This window comes from Peromyscus maniculatus, chromosome 1 (assembly GCF_049852395.1).
Source record: "Peromyscus maniculatus bairdii isolate BWxNUB_F1_BW_parent chromosome 1, HU_Pman_BW_mat_3.1, whole genome shotgun sequence".
Taxonomy (NCBI): domain Eukaryota; kingdom Metazoa; phylum Chordata; class Mammalia; order Rodentia; family Cricetidae; genus Peromyscus; species Peromyscus maniculatus.
This window is the reverse complement of record NC_134852.1, coordinates 109,739,262-109,760,809: the sequence shown is the minus strand read 5'-3', so window position 1 is coordinate 109,760,809 and position 21,548 is coordinate 109,739,262. Positions and strand designations below refer to the sequence as shown.

The window sequence follows — 21,548 nt, the reverse complement described above, 5'->3', positions numbered from 1 at the left end:
CAGACACAAGCACAAAGGAGCTTGAGCTTTGGAAACTCAGGCAGAAGCACCCTAAGTGTGCATGTGTGTGTGTGTGCGCGCGTTTGCGTGTGCGTGCGTGCGTGCGTGCGTGCGTGCGTGCGTGCGTGTGTGTGTGTGTGTGTGTGTGTATGTGTGTCTGAGAAGGATGTGTTTTTTCCTCACTCATTCTGCCTTGGCCTTGTTAGGTGAACACAAAGAGCACCCCATTAAACACCTCCCTTCCAACCAGTAGACGTGGGTCATTCCACAAGTAGGAAGAGCCGCTGCTGTGCTGAGTAGAGGTGACAGATGAGCCTTTCGTGCTGGTCCTGTCACTTGCCTTTGTTACCCTGTGACTGATGTTCCTTGTTCTTGAAATCTCCTGGTTATCTATCTACATATCTATCTATCATCTATCTTCTTTCTATCTATCTATCTATCTATCTATCTATCTATCTATCTATCTATCATCTATCTATCTTTCTATCTCTCTATCTGTCTATGAATCTATCTTCCTTCTTTCCTTTCTATTTATTTTTTGTTTTTCAAGACAAAGTTTCTCTGTGTAGCCCTGACTGTCCTGGAACTTACTCTGTAGACCAGGCTGGCCTCGAACTCAGAGATCCATCTGCTTCTGCCTACTGAGTGCATCACCACCGCCCAGCTTCCATCATCCTTTCTAATAGCTCCAGAACGCAGCCAGAAGTTTACCAGAATTGCATATGATACAAAATCTATTTGCTGTCTCATATAAAGGTCATTATAATTAATGTTTAGAGCAACTTTGTGAAGGTTGATATTTTTGGCTTTATTTTTCCACCAGGAAGTGGGAGATTGAGAGAGTTTAAGAAAATACTTAAGACCAGTTAGTAGGTTGAAGCTAAGATGTGGACTCAGATCTGTCCACCATAGAAACTCCTCATGCTGGGCCACAGTGGCATGTCTGAGTGGCCCTGCCAACCAGCCCTCTGCTCCTCATTGGAATAAAAACCAGTTCTCTCTTGTGGTACCCCTGTTACTAAAGTTACCCTTAAATGTTAGCTGTAGGTTGTTTATAAATTTCCCTAATGCTTTGGTAATATTTGTTGAGTGTGTACATTCTGATGCGTCTTTTGAAATGAACAATTTAAGTCCGTTCTTTTCTTGGCATTGAAAAATCCCCATATTCAGTGTGCTTACTATACTTTAATTTTTATTTGATCATTTATTTATTGTTTATTTTGTTTTTTTGGGTCTTTCACAAGCTGGAACTGCTCTACCACTGAGCTGCAGGCCTAGCCCCACAATGGATCTCTCAATGTTTCTAACTGAAACTTCATTCTTTGATTACACACCTGTGCCTCACCCGGTCCCTGTAGCAGGAATCTTAAATAGTCTTATTAATAAAATCAAACCTGGAGCCAGGTATTGTGGTGAATGCTGGAAGATCAGAGAAGCAGAACAAGCCACAGCTACCTCACCTTGCCAATTCCTCAGCTGATCTTGTTTCCTCAGACTGGAAACCTCTGAGTCCTCATCCAGAATGAATTTCAGCTGAACTGCTGCTCCAAAGCCTGAAAGCTTAACCATCTAAAAGCTTGGAAGCCTCTCATTCTTCATCCAGAATGAATCTCAGCTGAACTGTTGCTCAAAAGCCTAAAAGCTTAGCCAGCCAAAAGCTTCGAGTTTCTGGTCTTCACGCCTTATATACCTTTCTGCTTTCTGCCATCACTCCCTGGGATTAAAGGCTCGCTTTCTGGGATTAAAGGCGTGAGTCACCATGCCTGGCTGTATTCTTGAACACACAGAGATCTAGGTAGATAGATCTCTGCCTCTGGAATGCTAGGATTAAAGGCGTGTGTCATCATGCCTGGCTCTTTCCAATGTGGCCTTGAACTCACAGAGATCCAGAAGGATCTCTGCCTCTGGAATGCTAGGATCAAAGGCGTGTGCTACCACTGCCTATCCTCTATGTCTAATATTGTGGCTGTTCTGTCCTCTGACCCCAGATAAGTTTATTAGCATGCTCAATATTTCGGGGAACACAACACCACAGGTCCCAGCCCCTGAAGATTACCGTTCTCTCTGCTTCCATGAGTCCAAGTCTTCTAGGTTCCACACACGTGTGAGGTCATGTTCTTGCCAGATTTTTATTTTGTGTTGTTCTGCAGTGACCAGACAATGCTTCTAATACAACTCTTCCTTAACTGACTTCTCCTCTCGTAAAATGGTTTCATCTCTCTGAACCTTCTCATTTTTGTTAACATTTTACTGCTGGTCTTTTAGAAGTCTGCTTTGGAGTAACTTGGAATTCGTGCATATTTTAGCACCCAGCTACACCTTAGCCCTTAGACCTGCCTGATTAGAACTTGTCGGATAGTGACGTTCAGTTTAGTCTTCCTCTTCTCACTCAGGTTGGCTAGAGGCACATGGTGGATGCTTGGTTGTCTGTCTTTTGTGAGTGTCTGTGTTTTGTGGAAGTGGTACTTCTTAACGCTGTTGTGACATGGTTCCAGGCCTGCAGGGGAGACTTTGGCAGTGGTGGCTTCCTTCTGCTTCCTAATTCACACACGCCTTCACTGGTGCTCTTAAAATACTGTACTGTGCTCATGTCTGATTTGAGCTTATGTCAGTTAGCATTCAGGACTCTTCTTAGAAAGTTGACTGTACTAGGAAGCACACTGGGATGGCAGAGCACAGGTATAGTGTTTTTTGAGCCAACCAGAAAGTTGGTATCAGTATAGGGAGCCCAGCCTTGTCTCTGAAATAGAGGTAACAGCATACATGAGACATCAGTTATTATGAAAATCACTGTTTTAGAGAAAGAAACCAAGGTGAATTAGGATGAATAAAAAATTAGTTAGGTTGCTTGAGTGGTCCTGTGTTTTCTACCAGTTCTTGTTCTTAGTGTTAAGGACCCAGGGAGGTGGAACACGCCTTCTTAAATATGCCATTTTAAATAGAGTTTAAATAAATAAATAAATAAAGTGTGTGGAGGAAGAATTCAGACGAGCCCCCATAGAGTCAGGGGGGACTGCTTCAGAAGGGTTGGGTTTTAAGTTAGGCTTATTGAGGTGTAATGTAGACACAATCACTTTACCCTCTGAGTGTGTAAGGAGTTGGAGTGTAGCTCAGTGGTAGAGCATTTATTTGCCCAGCGTGTTTGAGGCCCGGGCTCCATCCTCAGGATTGCCCCGCAGCACAGCACGGAAGTGTCCTCCAGTTCGGTGACTCTCAGACGTGTACGTGGAGTTGGGTAACTACCACGGATGATTCAAGCGGCTGTGAATGATCAGCTCTGGGCCTTCGTGGTGTCATATGCCGTCATTTCTTCTGGGTAGATCCCAGGAATGCAATTGTCGGCTCTTAAGTAAGTGCTCGTTGGAATTTGTAAGGGCTGTAGGTGGTTCTCAAAGGTCAATGTAAAGGTCTCCGTTTCCAGCTGCAGCTCCACACCTTTATAGATGCGTATTGTTCTTTTTCTTGTTAGTCTTTTAAACTTTAGCTATTTTAATGGTGTAAAGTGGTATTTCATCAGGCGGTAGTGACACACACCTTTAGTCCCAGCACTCAGGAGGCCAGCCTGGTCTACAGAGTGAGTTCCAGGACAGCCAGGGCTACACAGAGAAACTGTCTAACACCTCCTCTCCCAAAAGTAGTATTTTAATTCAGATTTTCCTAATGAACCAACCAATCTCAATCTCAATCTCTCTCTCTCTCTCTCTCTCTCTCTCTCTCTCTCTCTCTCTCTCTCTCTCTCTCTCTCTCTCGTGTGTGTGTGTGTGTGTGTGTGTGTGTGTGTGTGTGTGTGTGTGTTTACATCTTTTGTTCATTCTTTACTGGGTGTTTAGATTTTTAATTACTGACTTGTAAAAGTTCTTTATATAAAGGCTAGTGAGAGAGCTCAGCGGGTAAAGCACTTGTTCCACGAATGTGTAGACCAGAGTTTTGGATTTCAAGAATGCACTAAAAACCCAGGTGTCCTGCTTGTAATCCCAGTATGTGGGAGACAGAGATGGGCATCTCTTGAGCAAGCTGCTAGCCCAACTAGCAAAAAAGATTGGATTCAGGGAGAAGCCGTACCTCACCTTACACGTAAGGTGGAGAGTGCTAGAAGAAGATGCTGACCTCAGGCCTGGGCTTCCAGGTGCAGGCACACGCGTGCATTTCTATGCATAAAAAAGTATAGATATACTGGTTCTATAGATTATAGATTATTGGTTCTTTATAAAATAAGTGGTTTTCAGACACTTTCTCCTGTCTTTTCATTTTTCTTGCCTTTTTTTTTTTTAAAGATTTATTCATTTTTATTTTGTCTATGGGTGTTTTGCCTCTGTGTATCTGTGCTCCTCAAGCATGCAGTACCTGCAGAGGACAGAAGGGGGAGCTGGGTTTCCCAGGACTAGAGTTAAGATGGTAGGGAGCTGCTGTGTAGGTGCTGGGAATTGAACTTGGTTCTTTACAACAGCAGCCAGTGCTCTTTCACTGAACACTCTCTCTAGTCCCTTTTCCTTTTGTTTTTCTGAGACAAGGACTCACTATTCAGTGTTCTGGAACTCTCAGGGTAGACCAGGCTGACCTTGAACTCACGGAGTCCTTCTGCCTCTGCCTCCCAAGTGCTGGGCTAAAGGCAAGCACCACCGTGCTGGATCCCTTTTCATTTTTTTTAAAAATAGTTTCATTTAAAGAACACATCTTAAAATACTGATGAAGTCTGCTATATCAATTTTTAAAATTTCATGCCTTTTATACACCATCTAAGATGTTTTGCTTAACCTAAGGCCACTAAGATTTTTTCCTGTTTGTTTTTTAAATTTCTTGTTGAAGTTAGTTTTATATTTGCCCATTTTTGTTATTATTTTAAAATATTCTACTTTTTTGTGTATATTGGTATGTTTGCCTATGTGTATGTGAGTACAGATTCCCACAGAGGCTAGAAGAGTATATGGAATCCTCTCTGCCTGACATGGGTCCTGGGAACTGAACTCGGGGCCTCTGTAAGAGCACTGTGTACTCTTAACTCCTCAGCCATCTCCAGCCTTGGTGGTATTATTTTTGTTTATTGAGATGGGGTCTCATGTAGACCAGGATGGCCTTGATTGACTGGAACCCCTGGTCCTCTGGCTTCCACTTCCCAAGAGCTGACTGAAATTACAGGTGCACGCCACCATGCCTGGCTTGCATGTATTCATTTTGAATTAACATTTATAAAAATACAAGCTTCATTGTTCTGCAGATGAATGAATAATGGTTCTGTACTCTGTCATAAGGCTGTTATTTCTCCATTGAATCTTTGTGATTATTGTGTTCAAAGTTTTTTTTTTCTATAATTAGATTTTAACTTTACAGAGCCACCCAAAGTGGTGGGTCTCATTACAGCTTTTTCATACACATACATGTGCCTTTTTGCTTTGTTTTTATTCATCCCTCTTCTATCGCCTCCCCCCACCCGCACCCCCCACCCCGCGACTCCTCTTGTGCTGGTACCCTGTCCCACAAGCATCCCTCCTCCCCTGCACTCCTCTTGCTGGTACCCTGTCCCACAAGCATCCCTCCTCCCCTGCACTCCTCTTGCTGGTACCCTGTCCCACGAGCATCCCTCCTCCCCTGCACTCCTCTTGCTGGTACCCTGTCCCACAAGCATCCCTCCTCCCCTGCACTCCTCTTGCGGGTGCCCTTTCCCACAAGCATCCCTCCTCCCCTGTACTCCTCTTGCTGGTACCCTGTCCCATGAGCATCCCTCCTCCCCTGCACTCCTCTTGCGGGTACCCTTTCCCACAAGCATCGCTCCCTTCTGACTCATGTCACACGCATCCTGTTATTCTTTCTTTGGCACCATTGTTGAAGAGCAGTTGCTGGACATCATTTGTGTGGGTCTTGTTCCTGGATTGTCTGGTGCATTGGAGTGTGTATCTGGCCTAATGCCGAAGCCAAACTGTCTTGACGACAGTAGTTTCATAATGTGCCTTGAATTTAGGTACCACAAGTCCCTGGCTTTGTTCTTTCATTCATGTGTTTTTGGTTCTAGATAAGTATCAGAACATTAGCTTTATAAAACTGAGAACAGAGCTGGGTGTGGTAGTGCACACCTTTATTCCCAGCACTCAGGAGGCAGAGGCAGGCGGATCTCTGTGAGTTCTAGGCCAGCCTGTTCTACAGAGTGAGTTCCAGGACAGCCAGGGCTACACAGAGAAACCCTGTATTGAAAAACAAAAACAAATGAAAACAGACCAATATTATTTTGGCTATTGTAGGTTTTTTTTTCTTCTATAAAATTTGTCTGGTATTTTGATAGGTATTAAATCAAGGCAGATTTGGAGAGTATTGAGTCTTTCATTCTGTAGGCATGATATATCTGTTCATTTATGAAAAGCTTTCTTGATTTCATTCACTAGTATTTTCACAGGTCTCAAATATTAGATTTATACCTATATATTCCTATCTCTCTCTCTCTTTTTTTTTTTTTTCCTTCGAGACAGGGTTTCTCTGTGTAGCTTTGTGCCTTTCCTGGAACTCACTCTGTAGTCCAGGCTGGCCTCAAACTCACAGAAATCCTCCTGAGTCTGCCTCTGGAGTGTTGGGATTAAAGACGTGTGCCACCACTGCCTGGCTTATATTCCTATCTTTTAATGCAACTTGAAATCAATACTGTTTTAGAGGTTGGGGAGATGCTCAGTTGTTTAAGTAAGTGCTTGCCACACAAGCATGAGGACTTAATTAGAATTCCCAGGACCTAAGGAAAAAGCTCTGCCATGGTGCCTGTCTGTAACCCAGTGCTAGGATGCTAAGCCAGGGATCCCTGGAGTTCACTGCTCAGCAGCCTGTCTTAATGGTGAGCTCTGGTTAGTAAGAGACCCAGCCTCAAAACATAAGGTGGAGAGTGACTGAGGAAGACACCTGATGCTGATCTCTGGCCTGCACACATATGCGTGCTCATTTGCACGCACATTGCTCACACACTTGTATGCACGGATGCACCATGCATACAAACAAATTGCCATTGTTTTAAAAATCTTCTTATTTACAGTTCTTGTTGCTGAGTGAGGAAAGGCATGCTTCTTTATTAAACTTTTTAAAAAATTATTTATTATGTATATGGTGTTCTGCCTATATGCCAGAAGAGAGCACTAGATTAAATTATAGATGGTTGTGAGGCACCATGTGGTTGCTGGGAATTGAACTCACGACCTCTGGAAGGGCAGCCAGTGCTCTTAACTTCTGAGCCATCTCTCCAGCCCTTAAACTTCTATTGTATGACCTTAATAAATGCACTTACAGCTCCAGTGCCTTTGAGATTCTTTCTGTAGATAGTGTGAGTGTTCAGTTATCTTTGAACACAGTTGAATTTCTTCCTTTCCAAGGAGTATATTTCTGTTGTTGTTTTTGTGACAGGATCTCATGTAGTCCAGGCTAGCCTTGAACTTGGTATGTAACTGAGAATGACCTTGAGTTCTTGATTTGAACTCCTGATGGAGTATCGCCATGCACCACTGCGCCCAGAGTCTTAGTAACTTTCCCCAGCGCCATGACAAAATACCCATCAGGAAGCAGACTGAAGGGGAGGAGAGGAGTTTCTCTGGGCTTACAGTTTCAGGGTGTTACCCATCGGGGAGGGGCGTGATGATGGCAGGATCTTGAGGTGGCTGACACTGCAGATACACTCAGGAGTCAAAGGCGATGAGTAGGAAGTGTCCCTTCCCCAGACCTCGGGACCCATCCCCAGTGACTCTCTTTCTCTAGCAGGCTCCATTTTGTGGAGTTTCCCCAGCATCTCCTGACAGACTTACCCTCGGGGGAACAAGAGTTCAAATACCCAAGCCTATGACAGGGTCATTTCACAATTCAACTGTAACACCCATCTTAAATGTACTTCTTTACAACTTTTTGGGGTCTTATATCATTGTTATTACCTGCAGGGCATTGTTCAATATAATTATGGGGAGGGACAAATCCATGCCTTTTTTCTGCCTTATCTTGGGGAAAACATTCAGCCTTTGACTATTAAGTATATTACCAGGGTTTTCAGCCTTTCATTATTAAATATAATATTATCAGGTTAAAGAAGTTTCTTGTTCTTAGTATGCTGAGAAGGTCTAACCTAAAGGGATGCTGAGTTTTATTACTTCAGGTTGAATTCTGATATAAACCCTATTTAGTTACAGTACATTATCCTTTAATGTATATTTAAAGTTTTACATCACACACGTTGGATTTTTATATGCCAACAGATTTGATTTGATAATATTTTGTGGAAGGAAAAAAACCTTCCCAAGGGTTACTTGACCTTTTCACAGCACATTTGTTTGCTAGTGTGGCACAGGTAGGGCCTATGGACTAGAGTGTGCTGCTTCTGTTTTTTAGAGGAGGTTTTTGTAGATTTTTTTTTTTTTTTTTTTTTTTTTTTTTACTGTTTTACAAATATTTGACAGGACTTTTCAATAGAGCCAGCTGAGTGTTGAGATTTCTTGGTGAGAAAGTTTTGAAGTGACACTGTCTCAGACACGGGGCTTCTTCAGTGAGGGTTGAGGGTTTTTCTTTGAAAGAAGTTGCCTGTTTGATCTGAGGCTTTATGTTTATTGGCATAAAGCTGTCCACAGTCATTACTGATTCCTCGAATATGGATGGGTCTGCAGGAGCCTCTGTGCATTTGACCTGGCATTGTCTAGCTCCCTCTCCTGACCTAGTGGTTAGGCGCTTTGTTGACTTTAGAATAGTGTTTGATTTCATTGGTTATTGTTTTCAGTTTTATCAATCTGACTTCATCTTTAATTGTGGTTACTCTTTTGCTTGCTGTGGATTTTCCTGGTTATTCTGTCTTTAGTTTCTTACAGGGGAGACTGAGTTCCTGATTTTAGAATTCACTTCTGTTCTCCTAAGCATTTAGTAATTTTTTTCTAAGTTTCACTTTATGCATAGTCTAAAATTTTCCCCTTGTGTCTTTATTCAATTCCAAATATTTTCATATGTACCTTTTATTTCTCCTTTGCGCATAAAGGCATGCTATTAATTTTTAAGTATTTACTTCCAGATAGCTTTTCTAGTGGTTGATATCTACTGTAATTCTGTTGAGTTTATGGAAAACCATTTGTATGATTTCAATACTTTAAACTTTAGGGTTTATTTTATAACCCTAGATAGTCAGTGCACAGTGGTAAATGTTTCATGAATATGTCATGTGAATTCTGCAGTCAGTAAATGAAATACTTCATTCATACTTAGGTGATGTTGGTTCCAAGCAAATTTGAAGACTGTGTTAGAATTAACAAGAGAAGAGAACTTGAGAGTAGTTGGTCCGAAGTTGATTTCCTTAGTTTAAGTTGCGGAAACCAGAGACCCCAGTGGAGAGGTGGTGCACCATGTCCAGAGACACCGTGTCCAGAGACACCGTGTCCAGAGACACGAACTCATGCCAGCTGCAGTGACAAGCCCCAGATCCTGAAGAGCTTGTCCTTGTCAGGAAGTCGTTCTGCAAGAACGTGAACTAAGCTTGGTCTTGCTGAATTTTGCTGACAGAAGAGGTGGGGGAGTTTGGACACATTCAGGGTGGGGATTTGAAGACTTTGCAGCACCCTGATGTGATGGCGGAAGTTCTCACGCTCACTTAGTGATGGCGGTGGCAGTTGTATCCTCTTCCCCTTCAGTATTTACACGCGCATTGTGCTCAGTGTCTTCAGGTCACAAGGGACAAGCACTGCTGTCGTCCTTAGTATTCAGGTGAGAAAGCAGAAGCAGAGGGACAGCGAGTGACTTGTTAAAGGTCACACAGCGATTAGCTTTAGGCCTTTCCTTGCTCCATGGCTCACACTGTGTTTATTAGACATCTCTGGAGCTAAATAGCTTTCTTATAAGGTGTGCTATTTTAATAAAAGTATCAAGTACAGCTTTGTGGTTAGATTAATACAGTTCCAGGCCATAGTTTCCATGTTATCATCCCTGCACAACTGAGTCAATTAAAGAGTAAGACTCAGGCACATTACACTTCTCACCATGATCTAACAGTTCCCTAATGTGGCACTGTATAATAGCCTGTCTTATTAAGCATATTTTTATTAGTCAAGAGCAAAGAGATCATTCTGAGATTAATATCCCTTGATTTCTAATACATCACTAGTTGCTCAATTTTATTTTGTCTCACTTGCCCGGTTTCCTGTGCAGTTATGTCCTGTCTTTCTGACACTCTGAAGGGCAGAGCAGGGGTGCTTCCCCCCCACCTCACTGAGGTAGAGATTAAGTGTGCCGCTGAAGGTGATTGGCTGCTGTGTTTTGGAAGAGTGCTGGGCACCCCGCTGCAAAGACAAACAGGACGGTCCCCCTAGGAGGGCTCTTCATGGTGCAGCTGAGGTTGCCTGCAGACCTGGGCCATTGGGTTTTTAGCCTATATCTAATTTTTCAGTGAACTAATTCAGTGGCTGTCTTCATAAATCATATACTTTGGAAAATTGACCTTCATGCAGATGTAGTTCTCTCCATACTTTCTCCACCCCTTTCTTTAGTGGTATTATATTTTTCTTTCAATTTAAAAAGTAATATATATTCTTGGGCCAGCAAGATAACTTCCCAGGTAAAAACTCTTGCCACACAGGCCTTGAAACACCAGTTGAACCCTGAAACCTATCACAAGAGGAAAAGAACCAACTCCTCAGAAGTTGTCTTCTGACCTCCATCCATGCAGTGGCATTCATGTGTGCAGGCACACCAACACACACACATACACATGCACTTTAATAACATATATATATATATATATATATATATATATATATATATATATATACACACACACACATACACATGCACTTTAATAACATATATATATATACACACACACATACACATGCACTCTAATAATAAATATATATAATACACACACACACACACACACATACACATTTAGTTTTTGAGACAGGGTTTCTCTGTATGGCCTTGGCTGTAGACCAGGCTGGCCTTGAATTCAGAGATCTGCTTACCTCTGCCTCCTGAGTGCTGGGATTAAAGGTGTGTTTCACCATTGCCTGGCATAAATTAATATTTTTAAAAAAGTAATACATGTTCTTTCTAGGCAGTTTGGAAAGTTTTGAAAAGCACGGAGAAGAACAAACGCTCACACGTTTTCTGCCCGCTACAGTTGCTAACACTTGAGGAGTGTAAGTTTAGTCTTCTTTCTCTCACACATTTATTCCTAAAACTTCACACCGACCTAATCTTGAAACTGGTTTTGAACTGCTTTGCCTTTGAAGGTGAAAACTTGTTGCTTGGTTTATGGTGGCCATTAGCAGCTCCGTCCCTGCTGTTACTGCGTTTGGTTCAGTAAGGACGGGGTAAACAGGAAGTGTGTGGTTGGTTCATAGGAGGGAGACCGAGGTCAGTGCTCACAGCGTGTCTGCTGGTGGCTCTGGCTGCCCGGTCTCTACCTGAATATTCCTTATGGGCAGCCCTTGTCTTACCCTCACTTTGTGAACCTTCACTTTAGTTCTTCCTGCCAAAAGCAGGCCTTTTTTTTTTTTTTAAGACCACAATTCTTTCTGATGAAAGAAATAAATTTGTGTGTTCATTTCATAGTTGAGTATTATTTTAGATTCAGTTCTACTTCCCCCCTCCCCCCCATGTGTGTTTGGAGCCAAGGTCTCACTATGTAGCATGGGCTGGCCTGAAACTCATGATCCTCCTGCCTTCGCCTCCCCTACCACAGGGTTAGGACTACAGGTGTGTGCCCCCATGCCCCACAGGGTTAGGACTGCAGGTGTGTGCCACTGTGTCCCGCGGGGTTAGGACTACAGGTGTGTGCCACCGTGTCCCGCAGGGTTAGGACTGCAGGTGTGTGCCACTGTGTCCCACAGGGTTAGAACTACAGGTGTGTGCCACCATGTCTCACAGGGTTAGGACTACAGGTGTGTGCCACCATGTCTGGCAGGGTTAGGACTGCAGGTGTGTGCCACCATGTCTGGCAGGGTTAGGACTACAGGTGTGTGCCACCATATCCCACAGGGTTAGGACTGCAGGTGTGTGCCACCATGTCTGGCAGGGTTAGGACTACAGGTGTGTGCCACCATGTCCCACAGGGTTAGGACTGCAGGTGTGTGCCACTGTGTCCTACGGGGTTAGGACTACAGGTGTGTGCCACCATGTCCCACAGGGCTAGGACTACAGGTGTGTGCCACCGTGTCCCACAGGGCTAGGACTACAGGTGTGTGCCACCATGTCCCACGGGGTTAGGACTACAGGTGTGTGCCACCATGTCCCACAGAGTTAGGACTACAGGTGTGTGCCACCATGTCTCACAGGGTTAGGACTACAGGTGTGTGCCACCATGTCTGGCAGGGTTAGGACTGCAGGTGTGTGCCACCATGTCTGGCAGGGTTAGGACTACAGGTGTGTGCCACCATATCCCACAGGGTTAGGACTGCAGGTGTGTGCCACCATGTCCCACAGAGTTAGGACTACAGGTGTGTGCCACCATGTCCCACTAGTTCTTTAATCTTTTATTTTAAAGATTTATTTTTCTCTTATGTGAATGGCTATTGTATGTCTGTGCACCATGTGTGTAGTGTCCACGGAGGGCAGAAGAAGCTGGAACTAGAGCTACAGACACCTGATGTGGATGCTGGGAATCAAACCCAGGTTCTTTGGGAGAGCAACCAGTGCTCTTCACCCCTGAGGCATCTCCAGTGCCTGCCCTTTAATCCTTTCAAGTTGTGTTCTTTCCACCTCTCAGGTGAGGTTGGATCCGGGGCAGCACTGGCTGAAGCTCAGGGCAGTGGCATCTCCAAAGGACCAGAGTTCTGGCAGCTGAGCCTGAGGGACTGGGTGCTGCGTCTTCAACCTGGGCTGTTGAAAGTAGAAGCTAACCTGACATCATTTTAAAGCATTTATAGAGAATTTTTTTTAAATTAAATCAGAGCATGTGTGGTTTGTCTGTTCATCTCCTACCCTTAAGGCACAACTGTTCCACATCAACTCAAGAAATGTTGATGACAAACGTGTGTGGATGGTGCCCCTGTGTTCTCACGTGGTGCTTTTGTGAGGCCCTGGACTAAAGCTGGGTGCTCTGCTCTCGCTCACCTGGCCTCCGAGACCTGATTCCTTCGCTATCCTTCGTTTAGGTCTACCTAGCCTGTTTCTCAGCACGGGAGCAGGTGAGGGTACAGACGTCCTGCCCTGACTTCTGGAGTAAGAACTAATAGTGTGTTTTCCTCCTCCCTTAGATTCATGCCCGCAACCAAAACGAAATCATTTTTGGGCTAAATGATGGCTACTATGGTGCTCCATTCGAACATAAGGTAAGAGGAGTCTCCCATGTTCTGACCTCTGGTTGGTGCAGGTGCCTTGCCCCTGGGAAGATGATCTCGTGGGGAGGCCTGTGCAAACCGAAGCACGTTTCAGGTATCACCATGAGCCTGTTTGGGGGCTTAGGGTGAGTGCCTTGTAGAGGGAGAACTTGTTTTGTAGGACATGCAACCACTCCTAGTAATCACTCCTAAATCCCGATTGTTTTTTCTTAAAGGGGAAACCTAAGCTAGCTGTTTCTTTTCTTCTACTTAATTCTTTGGGGATTAAGAAAGAGCGGTGAGCTGGGCAAGGTGGCAGAGGCTTGTAATCCTGGCCACTTAGAAGGCTGCATCAGGAGGGTCACATGGTTGGGTCCTGCCCAGGTTCAGAGTGAGTTCAAGGCCACCCTGGGAAGCCTAGTTGGGCCAGATCTCAAGATGAAAAGAGACTGGGGGTGTTGCTTAGCTGTTCGGGGCTTACCTGCCATGCCCGGAGCCCTGGGCTCAAGCCCTGCTCCTGCCCTCTCTCCAGAATAAGAGTGGTGACTTTTGTGTAAATGGAATAGTTCAGTTAAAGGGTTCAGTTATGTTTTATGATTATCAGTAAGCCTAAGAAACCTGAATTATGCTGGACATCATGATGCACACCTTTAATCCCAGTGGATGGGAGGGAGGCAGAGGCAGGTGAATTGCTGTGAGTTCCAGGCCAGCCTAGTGTACATAGTGAGATACTGCCTCAAAAGAGAGAGAGAGACAGAAATTGAAGCTGTTTGAGGCCATTGCTGTCTCTGCATCTGAAGATGAAGAGGGAAAGGAGAGGCAGAGAGTCCTTCTTAGCAAGGACCTTCTGTGATTGTCCCTGTGACCAGGGACTCAGCATCTTTCTCCTGTTTCATACTCACAACAAACACCGTGGTGTTTCCTTTGCTCCATTTCATAGCTATGGAGCCTGATCGGGAGGATGAACTTCACAGGGTCTAGAGAGTGACTGAGCTGAGATGTTGGGTTACGCGCCCCTGACTCTGCTTTTCCGACTCTGACCTAAAACCAAACCAAACCAAACCGCACCGCTCTGTGAAGTCCACACCCTGTTTTTGCTCAGAGGCTCTGTTGTTTCGTAACCTCGGTTGTGTGAGATGCCTTTGCTTAGCTGCTCTGTCATTCCCAGTGTGCTGAGTACCTGTTCAGGGTCAGCTCCTGCCCTCAGGTGCTGAGAGCGCAGTGGGGGGGTGGGGGTGGCGCTCACCTGTCTTGCAGCTGTGTGCCCAAGGCAGGAGGATTGCCTGGGCCCAGAGTTCAAGACTGGCCTGTACTGGTGCCATGAGGAGAGTGCTCCTGAGGCCTTGGTCGCTCAAGTTATAATCCAGATTAGGATAGAAGACCATATGTGAAGGCGCGGGAGCCGAACGGAGAGAGCATTCCAGAGGGGACTAAGGTTGAAAGGGCACGGAGTGGAACGGGGCATGGCGAGTGTCAGGGACTGAGGGACGTCAGAGTAGTGCCAGAGAGGCACCGCGTGGAGTGGTTAGGGATTTTATCCAAAGGCAGAGGCTTGCACTTTAATCAGATGTGTGTTATGGTTTTACTCTGTTATTTCAAAGAGCAAGAATGTGTGTGAAGATGGTGAGAAGGACCTTGTGTACAGTGGTGAGAGATGGTGACAGACAGTGAGAAGATCCTTGTGTGCAGTGGTGAGAGATGGTGACGGTGAGAAGATCCTTGTGTGCAGTGGTGAGAGATGGTGACGGTGAGAAGATCCTTGTGTGCAGTGGTGAGAGATGGTGACAGTGAGAAGATCCTTGTGTGCAGTGGTGAGAGGTGGTGACGGTGAGAAGATCCTTGTGTGCAGTGGTGAGAGATGGTGACAGTGAGCAGGACCTTGTGTGCAGTGGTGAGAGATGGTGACAGTGAGAAGGACCTTGTGTGCAGTGGTGAGAGATGGTGACAGTGAGAAGGACCTTGTGTGCAGTGGTGAGAGATGGTGACAGTGAGCAGGACCTTGTGTGCAGTGGTGAGAGATGGTGACGGTGAGAAGGACCTTGTGTGCAGTGGTGAGAGATGGTGACGGTGAGCAGGACCTTGTGTGCAGTGGTGAGAGATGGTGACAGTGAGAAGGACCTTGTGTGCAGTGGTGAGAGATGGTGACAGTGAGAAGATCCTTGTGTGCAGTGGTGAGAGATGGTGACAGTGAGAAGATCCTTGTGTGCAGTGGTGAGAGATGGTGACAGTGAGAAGATCCTTGTGTGCAGTGGTGAGAGATGGTGACAGTGAGAAGATCCTTGTGTGCAGTGGTGAGAGATGGTGACAGTGAGAAGATCCTTGTGTGCAGTGGTCAGAGATAGTGACAGTGAGAAGATCCTTGTGTGCAGTGGTGAGAGATGGTGACAGTGAGCAGGACCTTGTGTGCAGTGGTGAGAGATGGTGACAGTGAGAAGGACCTTGTGTGCAGTGGTGAGAGATGGTGACAGTGAGAAGGACCTTGTGTGCAGTGGTGAGAGATGGTGACAGTGAGCAGGACCTTGTGTGCAGTGGTGAGAGATGGTGACGGTGAGAAGGACCTTGTGTGCAGTGGTGAGAGATGGTGACGGTGAGCAGGACCTTGTGTGCAGTGGTGAGAGATGGTGACAGTGAGAAGGACCTTGTGTGCAGTGGTGAGAGATGGTGACAGTGAGAAGATCCTTGTGTGCAGTGGTGAGAGATGGTGACAGTGAGAAGATCCTTGTGTGCAGTGGTGAGAGATGGTGACAGTGAGAAGATCCTTGTGTGCAGTGGTCAGAGATAGTGACAGTGAGAAGATCCTTGTGTGCAGTGGTGAGAGATGGTGACAGTGAGCAGGACCTTGTGTGCAGTGGTGAGAGATGGTGACAGTGAGAAGGACCTTGTGTGCAGTGGTGAGAGATGGTGACAGTGAGAAGGACCTTGTGTGCAGTGGTGAGAGATGGTGACAGTGAGCAGGACCTTGTGTGCAGTGGTGAGAGATGGTGACGGTGAGAAGGACCTTGTGTGCAGTGGTGAGAGATGGTGACAGTGAGAAGATCCTTGTGTGCAGTGGTGAGAGATGGTGACAGTTTGGAATGGGGCCATGGCAGGGTAGGAGAAAAGAGGTTTTGTTTGTTTGTTTGTTTGTTTAAGTACTAGGAATGACATCTAGGGCCAGGTGCATGCTGGGCAAGCACTTCACCACTGCGCCACACCCCCAGGTTAGAAGACAAGAGTAAGGGTTAAAATCATTAGGATTTGTTGTGGTTTGCATTTGAGGGAAAAGGAAAAAAGAGTGTGAAGAGTGAGTTTGGATTTCTGACTTAAAATTACCGGGTAGGTAAAGATGGTAGATAGCCATGGGAAGCTTTGGGGCTGGGGCTGGGATGAGGGCAGGGGTGCTGTGGGGAGGAGGAGGAGGAGGAGCTCAGGTCCTGAGGTAAGATGGGGCTGCAGGAGTGTGTGGTGCCTTGAGATGCCTGTTGATGGAGAGTAGCCATTTGGATATGTGAATCCGGAGTCAGAGGACAGAACTGAACTGGGGTTGGAGATGTGGGGCCAATGGCAAAGTCACTGAAGTCGTGAACGTGTGTGACGCAGACTAGGAATAGGCAGTGCCGTAGATAAGAGGGGCTGCTAGAGGCCGAGCAGAGAAGGGGGCGATGGAGGGTGGCCCCAAAGCAGTGGCCCCGGAACAGGAGTGCTGCCGCGGAGTCTCCGAGGCCGAGGCACTCTGTCTTCTCCCCTCCATTCCTTTAGACTTGCGGGCTCTGGCTGGTTTTGGGCTTTGCTCTTTAAGGAGATGAGGTGGTCAAGTAAACCAATGCCTGGAAAATTGCCTTCTGTATTTTAGCAAATGGAGCTTATTCTAAGTGATGTCTTTAGAAGTTCTCGCTCCGAAAAGGCCTTCCTTTCCCCTTCATTTCCCAGCTCCTCTTCCCAGTTCCTGCAGCATTTCCAGACTTGCTCTGCCGGATATACTGCTCGGTATGGAGGCCTGCGTGCACACAGGAGCCTACAGAAGCTAGATATGTGTATGTGCGCGTGGGTGCAGGTTCCTACTACAGAACTGAATGTGCCTGGCTTCCTGGAGCTGGAGTGACAGGTGGTTGTGGTGAGCTGCCCGATGAAGGTGCTGGGAACTGAACTCTGGTCTTCAGCAAGAGCAGTGCTAAGTATCTGCTCTTCATCTCTGTGCTGTTCCTCTAGCCCTAGGAAGCATTGCTCTAATCTTTTTTTTTTTTCTCTTTTTAAAGCCATAGGCAGGCATTGTGACTATTTGTGCATATATTAAGACTGCCCTCTATATCAAAGAAAAAGCAAAGTTGGCCAAGTCAGAGAAATGTAGAGACTTAGGTTGCTAAAGCCATCAAGCATGATGATAAACATTTCTGGAACAGGGATGGAATAGACTCTCAGAAGTGTGCAGAGCCACACTGCAGACCCTGTCCTGAGGGCAAGTGACTGAGTGACAGAAGGGACTCCTGGGCGAGGAAGCACTCCAGGCTGACAGAGTCTCCCTGTTGTGAAAGGGGAAACTTAAAAGCTCCCGGAGAGAAGAGTTTTTCCTACTAATGAGAGCGATCGACAGTGGACCGCTCCTCAGTTTTGCAGGGGCCAGAGGTCTTATCTGGAAAACGCTGTCACCCACTGGTGAGCAGTGCCATCTCTAGGACAGTTCTGGCCAAGATCAAGGGCATAGCAGCCACATTTATATCTAACCTCTGAGCTTCACAGCCCACACACATTTTACCGACAGGGAATGACCCCAGAGGGATGATGTCAGATGTAAGGAAACACGAAGCATGTAAAAATGGTCCAGACAGGAATGTAACTGTTAACTATGTATGATAAAAGACAATAACCATGCTTTTTAGTTGCTGTGACTCGGTATTTACACGGAGATTTAAGAACGGGAGGGTTTGTTGTAGCTCGTGGTTTGAAGGGATACAGTGATCATCACAGGAAGGCAAGGCTGCAGCACACGATGTGGCCGGTTCTGTTATGTCCCCCGTCAGAAAGCAGAGAGAGCAAATGTTGGTCCTCAGCTCATGTGGAGACCAGCCTGTGGGACTGACTGAGGAAATGGTGAGGCGTTGCCTCTGGACACCTTACCCATTGTTTCAGTGCCCGCTCAAGGTTTCCCTTGAGTGGTGCTAATCTTCAACATTTAAAGCCACTTCCGCTGAGTTCTTGCTCCCAACTAGACATTCGCTATGGCTGTTCCTCAGACCCTGCACTTTCCTGTCTTTCTGCTCTAACTGTGGATCTGACGGGAGCAGTGAGCGGAAACCGTGACATACCCTAGGCCTATGCTGTCTTTAAGTTCTACCGACCAACTTAGACAGTTATTTTTTAAATTTCTTCCTGCTCAAGTTCTCAGGACATGGGCAGAATGCAGTCGGATTTTTTACCCTAGTGTGACATGAATGGTCTCCGCCCTGGTCCTCATAGCGTCCTGTTGCATTTTGTGAGCATCGTCTCCACTGTCCATGTTTCTCTTGGTATTCTGGTTTCCACACTCCCATCCGAACAGCCTGTTAGTTATTTGAGCATTCTAGAATTCTTCTACATTTGACCCATAAGCCAGTTCCAAAGGCCTGCAAAGCCACGTGACCAGGTGTTCCGGCAGCTTCCGGTACCAGTCTCCTGGCTTGGTTGCTTTTCTTGTTGCTGTGACAGCACTTGGCAACAAGTAGCTTCAGGAAGTGGGGGGTTGTTTGTTTATTTTGAGGGGTTCAGTCCCTCATGGAGGGGAGGGCATGGCAGCAGGACAGTGAGGTGACTAGTCAGGAGGCAGAGAGACATGGATGCTGGCGCTCAGCTTGCTTCTGCTTTCCCCCGTTTTTGTTAGCCAGTCTGAGACCTCAGCCCTTGAGGTGGTGCCACCGCAGTGGGGGCTTGGATTTCTGTTCTCAGTTCAGCCTGGGGACACCATCACAGGCACACCCAGAGGTGATGCTAAGTCCAGGCAAGTTGACGATGCAGAGAAGAGAATTCAAACCCAAGCTGGGCAGTGGGGGCCCACGCCTGTAGTCCCAACACAGGGTGGTGGTGGGGGGGTGGGGGTGGGGTGGGGAGGGGGTGGGGAAAAGGCAGTGGGGGTGCACGCCTGTAGTCTCAGCCCCTCGCCCCCCTCCCCGGCGGGGCGCGGGGTAGGGTGGGGCAGGAGGTCAATTTGGTCTAGTGAGATCCAGGACAGCAAGAGGTAAACAGGGTTTTTGAAACTTAAAAAAACAAAAATCAACCCCCACCACCACCAAAAAAAAAAAAAAAAAAATCAATTCAGACTGTTGTTACTCAGAATGCAGTCTTTACACTAAGAAAAATCTGCTGTCAGTTTGTGGAGTGTGCTGAGGGGAAAATTTAAAAACTTTTATACAATTTAGATATCATTGTGACATTTTAAGTTATGGTCTTTGAAAGTGTCAGTTCTCAGTGGGTTGAATAAAAAGCTTCAACAATTGCTGCTTCCCAGAGGGGGTGAAATGTCACAGTGGTGATGTGTAAGGTGATGGGCTGAGAGTCGCTGAGGTCATCAATTTCTTTGACAGGAGGCTAGAAACAGTAAAAAGCTGTAGGATTTGGTAGAAAAATTTGAATTCCAGTCAGGCATGGTGGGAAATAGAGGCGAGAAGTTCGGGGAGGAGTTCAAAGCTAGCCTCTGCTACATAGAAAGTTTGAGGACAGCCTGAGCTACATGAGATGCAGTATCAAAACAAAACATAAATAAAAAAGGCAGACTTTGAACCCATGTGTACATGTTCAAAATTTAAGACTACCTAGTAAATACTAGAAGTTTCTAATTAGCAGAGGGGGAAGAGGACCGGAAAGAACGAGATGGCTTTGTCAGTTTGGTGGTGGTAAACATGGGGCCACAAGGAGTCCACAGCATTGCGGGCCTGGGAATTGTGAGTGGACGCATTGGCATTTGAAACATTTAACTGCTAAGGTGACAAGGCTTTGCAGACGTCCCCTTGTTAAGACCCTGGTGCAGCCTCTGCTGTCTGCTGCCGCCCGCCACCGTTCACTCTGCCTCCCCGAGTGTGCACAGCTCCCTAGGGAAAGTGTTTGAAAACCACCCGCCGTGAGTTGTGATCCAGTGTTCCTTCCTTTGCTTAATCTTCTGCTCGGATTATTGAGGCCTACTTTGTTCTTGTTAATTTTATGTAATAAAATTTCGTTTATTCGGTAGGTGTGTGGCACACGAGTGTTTAAAAGCAACACAGAGGGATCTTTGAGTAAATGATAATTAAAATCTTTATCATTGTAAAAACGATTCTCTCCTCTATCTCTTTGTTCGCCACCTTGGCATTAAGCACCTCCTGTATACCTATTAAACTAAGTGTGGTGAGATTTAAAAAACGTAAAGGACAGATGAGCAATCATTCATGTTTGGAGTTAATGAGGCAAGACAGTTTGTTTTTCAGATCCCGGTCTGCACTGGGTTGATTAAAATATTGTTCTCCATGAGGAGTTGCTTGGGTGACGCAGGCAAATTATTGAAGAACTTGAAATAAAATTTGGTGACTCCAAGAACCCTGTGGTAGCCTGAGGGTTGGGTGGCCAGGAGAGAGGCTGCTGGACGGCTTTAGGGAGGGTGGGAAATAAAAAGGCTTTTGGCCAGCACGTTTGCAGCCTTTCAGATGCCCATTCAGGATTTTGCCTGTAATGTAGGCTGTGGAGTGAGGAGATGGGAACTCAAGGCTTTTCGGCAGAAGGGTCTCTTTCAGCCAGAGGCCTTTTCAGTCCTGGAGATAAGACATGGCTTGTTCCTTTGTCTCTCTGATCTTTCAGCATTTACCCCAGTACCTGGCGTGGGGATTTTTTATTAAAAGACTGTTTAGAATTCGTGTCACAGTAGGCAGGTCGGCCCCCCTGGCCTCCGTCTCTTTCGGCAGCCGTTCTTTTTTTTTTTTTTTTTGGTTTTTCGAGACAGGGTTTCTCTGTGTAGCTTTGCGCCTTTCCTGGGACTCACTTGATAGCCCAGGCTGGCCTCGAACTCACAGAGATCCGCCTGGCTCTGCCTCCCGAGTGCTGGGATTAAAGGTGTGCGCCACCACCGCCCGGCAATCAGCAGCCGCTCTTTTGGGAGGCTGCTGGCTGGCTGCCTGCCGCCGTGGGTGACATAAGATCACCGGCGTCGGAGTCACACCGCTGTGGGTTTCACCACGGGCTGACTTACTGAGGAGATCCTGGAGAAACTGGATTTGTTTTCCCACCCGTAAGCCAGGAAACCATCTCTACCTCAGTCCTCAGCTGACTGGGGATTACACATGGTAGTGTATATGGCATGGCTGGCATGTGAATAGAGTTCAGCAACAA

General features: G+C 46.2%; 1 protein-coding gene across 3 annotated transcripts in view; it reads left to right on the top strand.

The window, feature by feature from the left end:
• Uvrag (UV radiation resistance associated) overlaps positions 1-21,548 on the top strand; it is a 277,558-nt gene that overhangs the window by 49,675 nt on the left and 206,335 nt on the right. For 2 of the 3 annotated variants that reach the window (XM_076547989.1, XM_076547997.1), the window contains one exon: positions 13,182-13,256. The exons of the other annotated variant lie outside the window; for it this stretch is intronic. In XM_076547989.1, the coding sequence (XP_076404104.1) occupies positions 13,182-13,256 (75 nt within the window). The remainder of the gene's footprint in view (positions 1-13,181; positions 13,257-21,548) is intronic. 3 annotated transcript variants of the gene reach the window in all.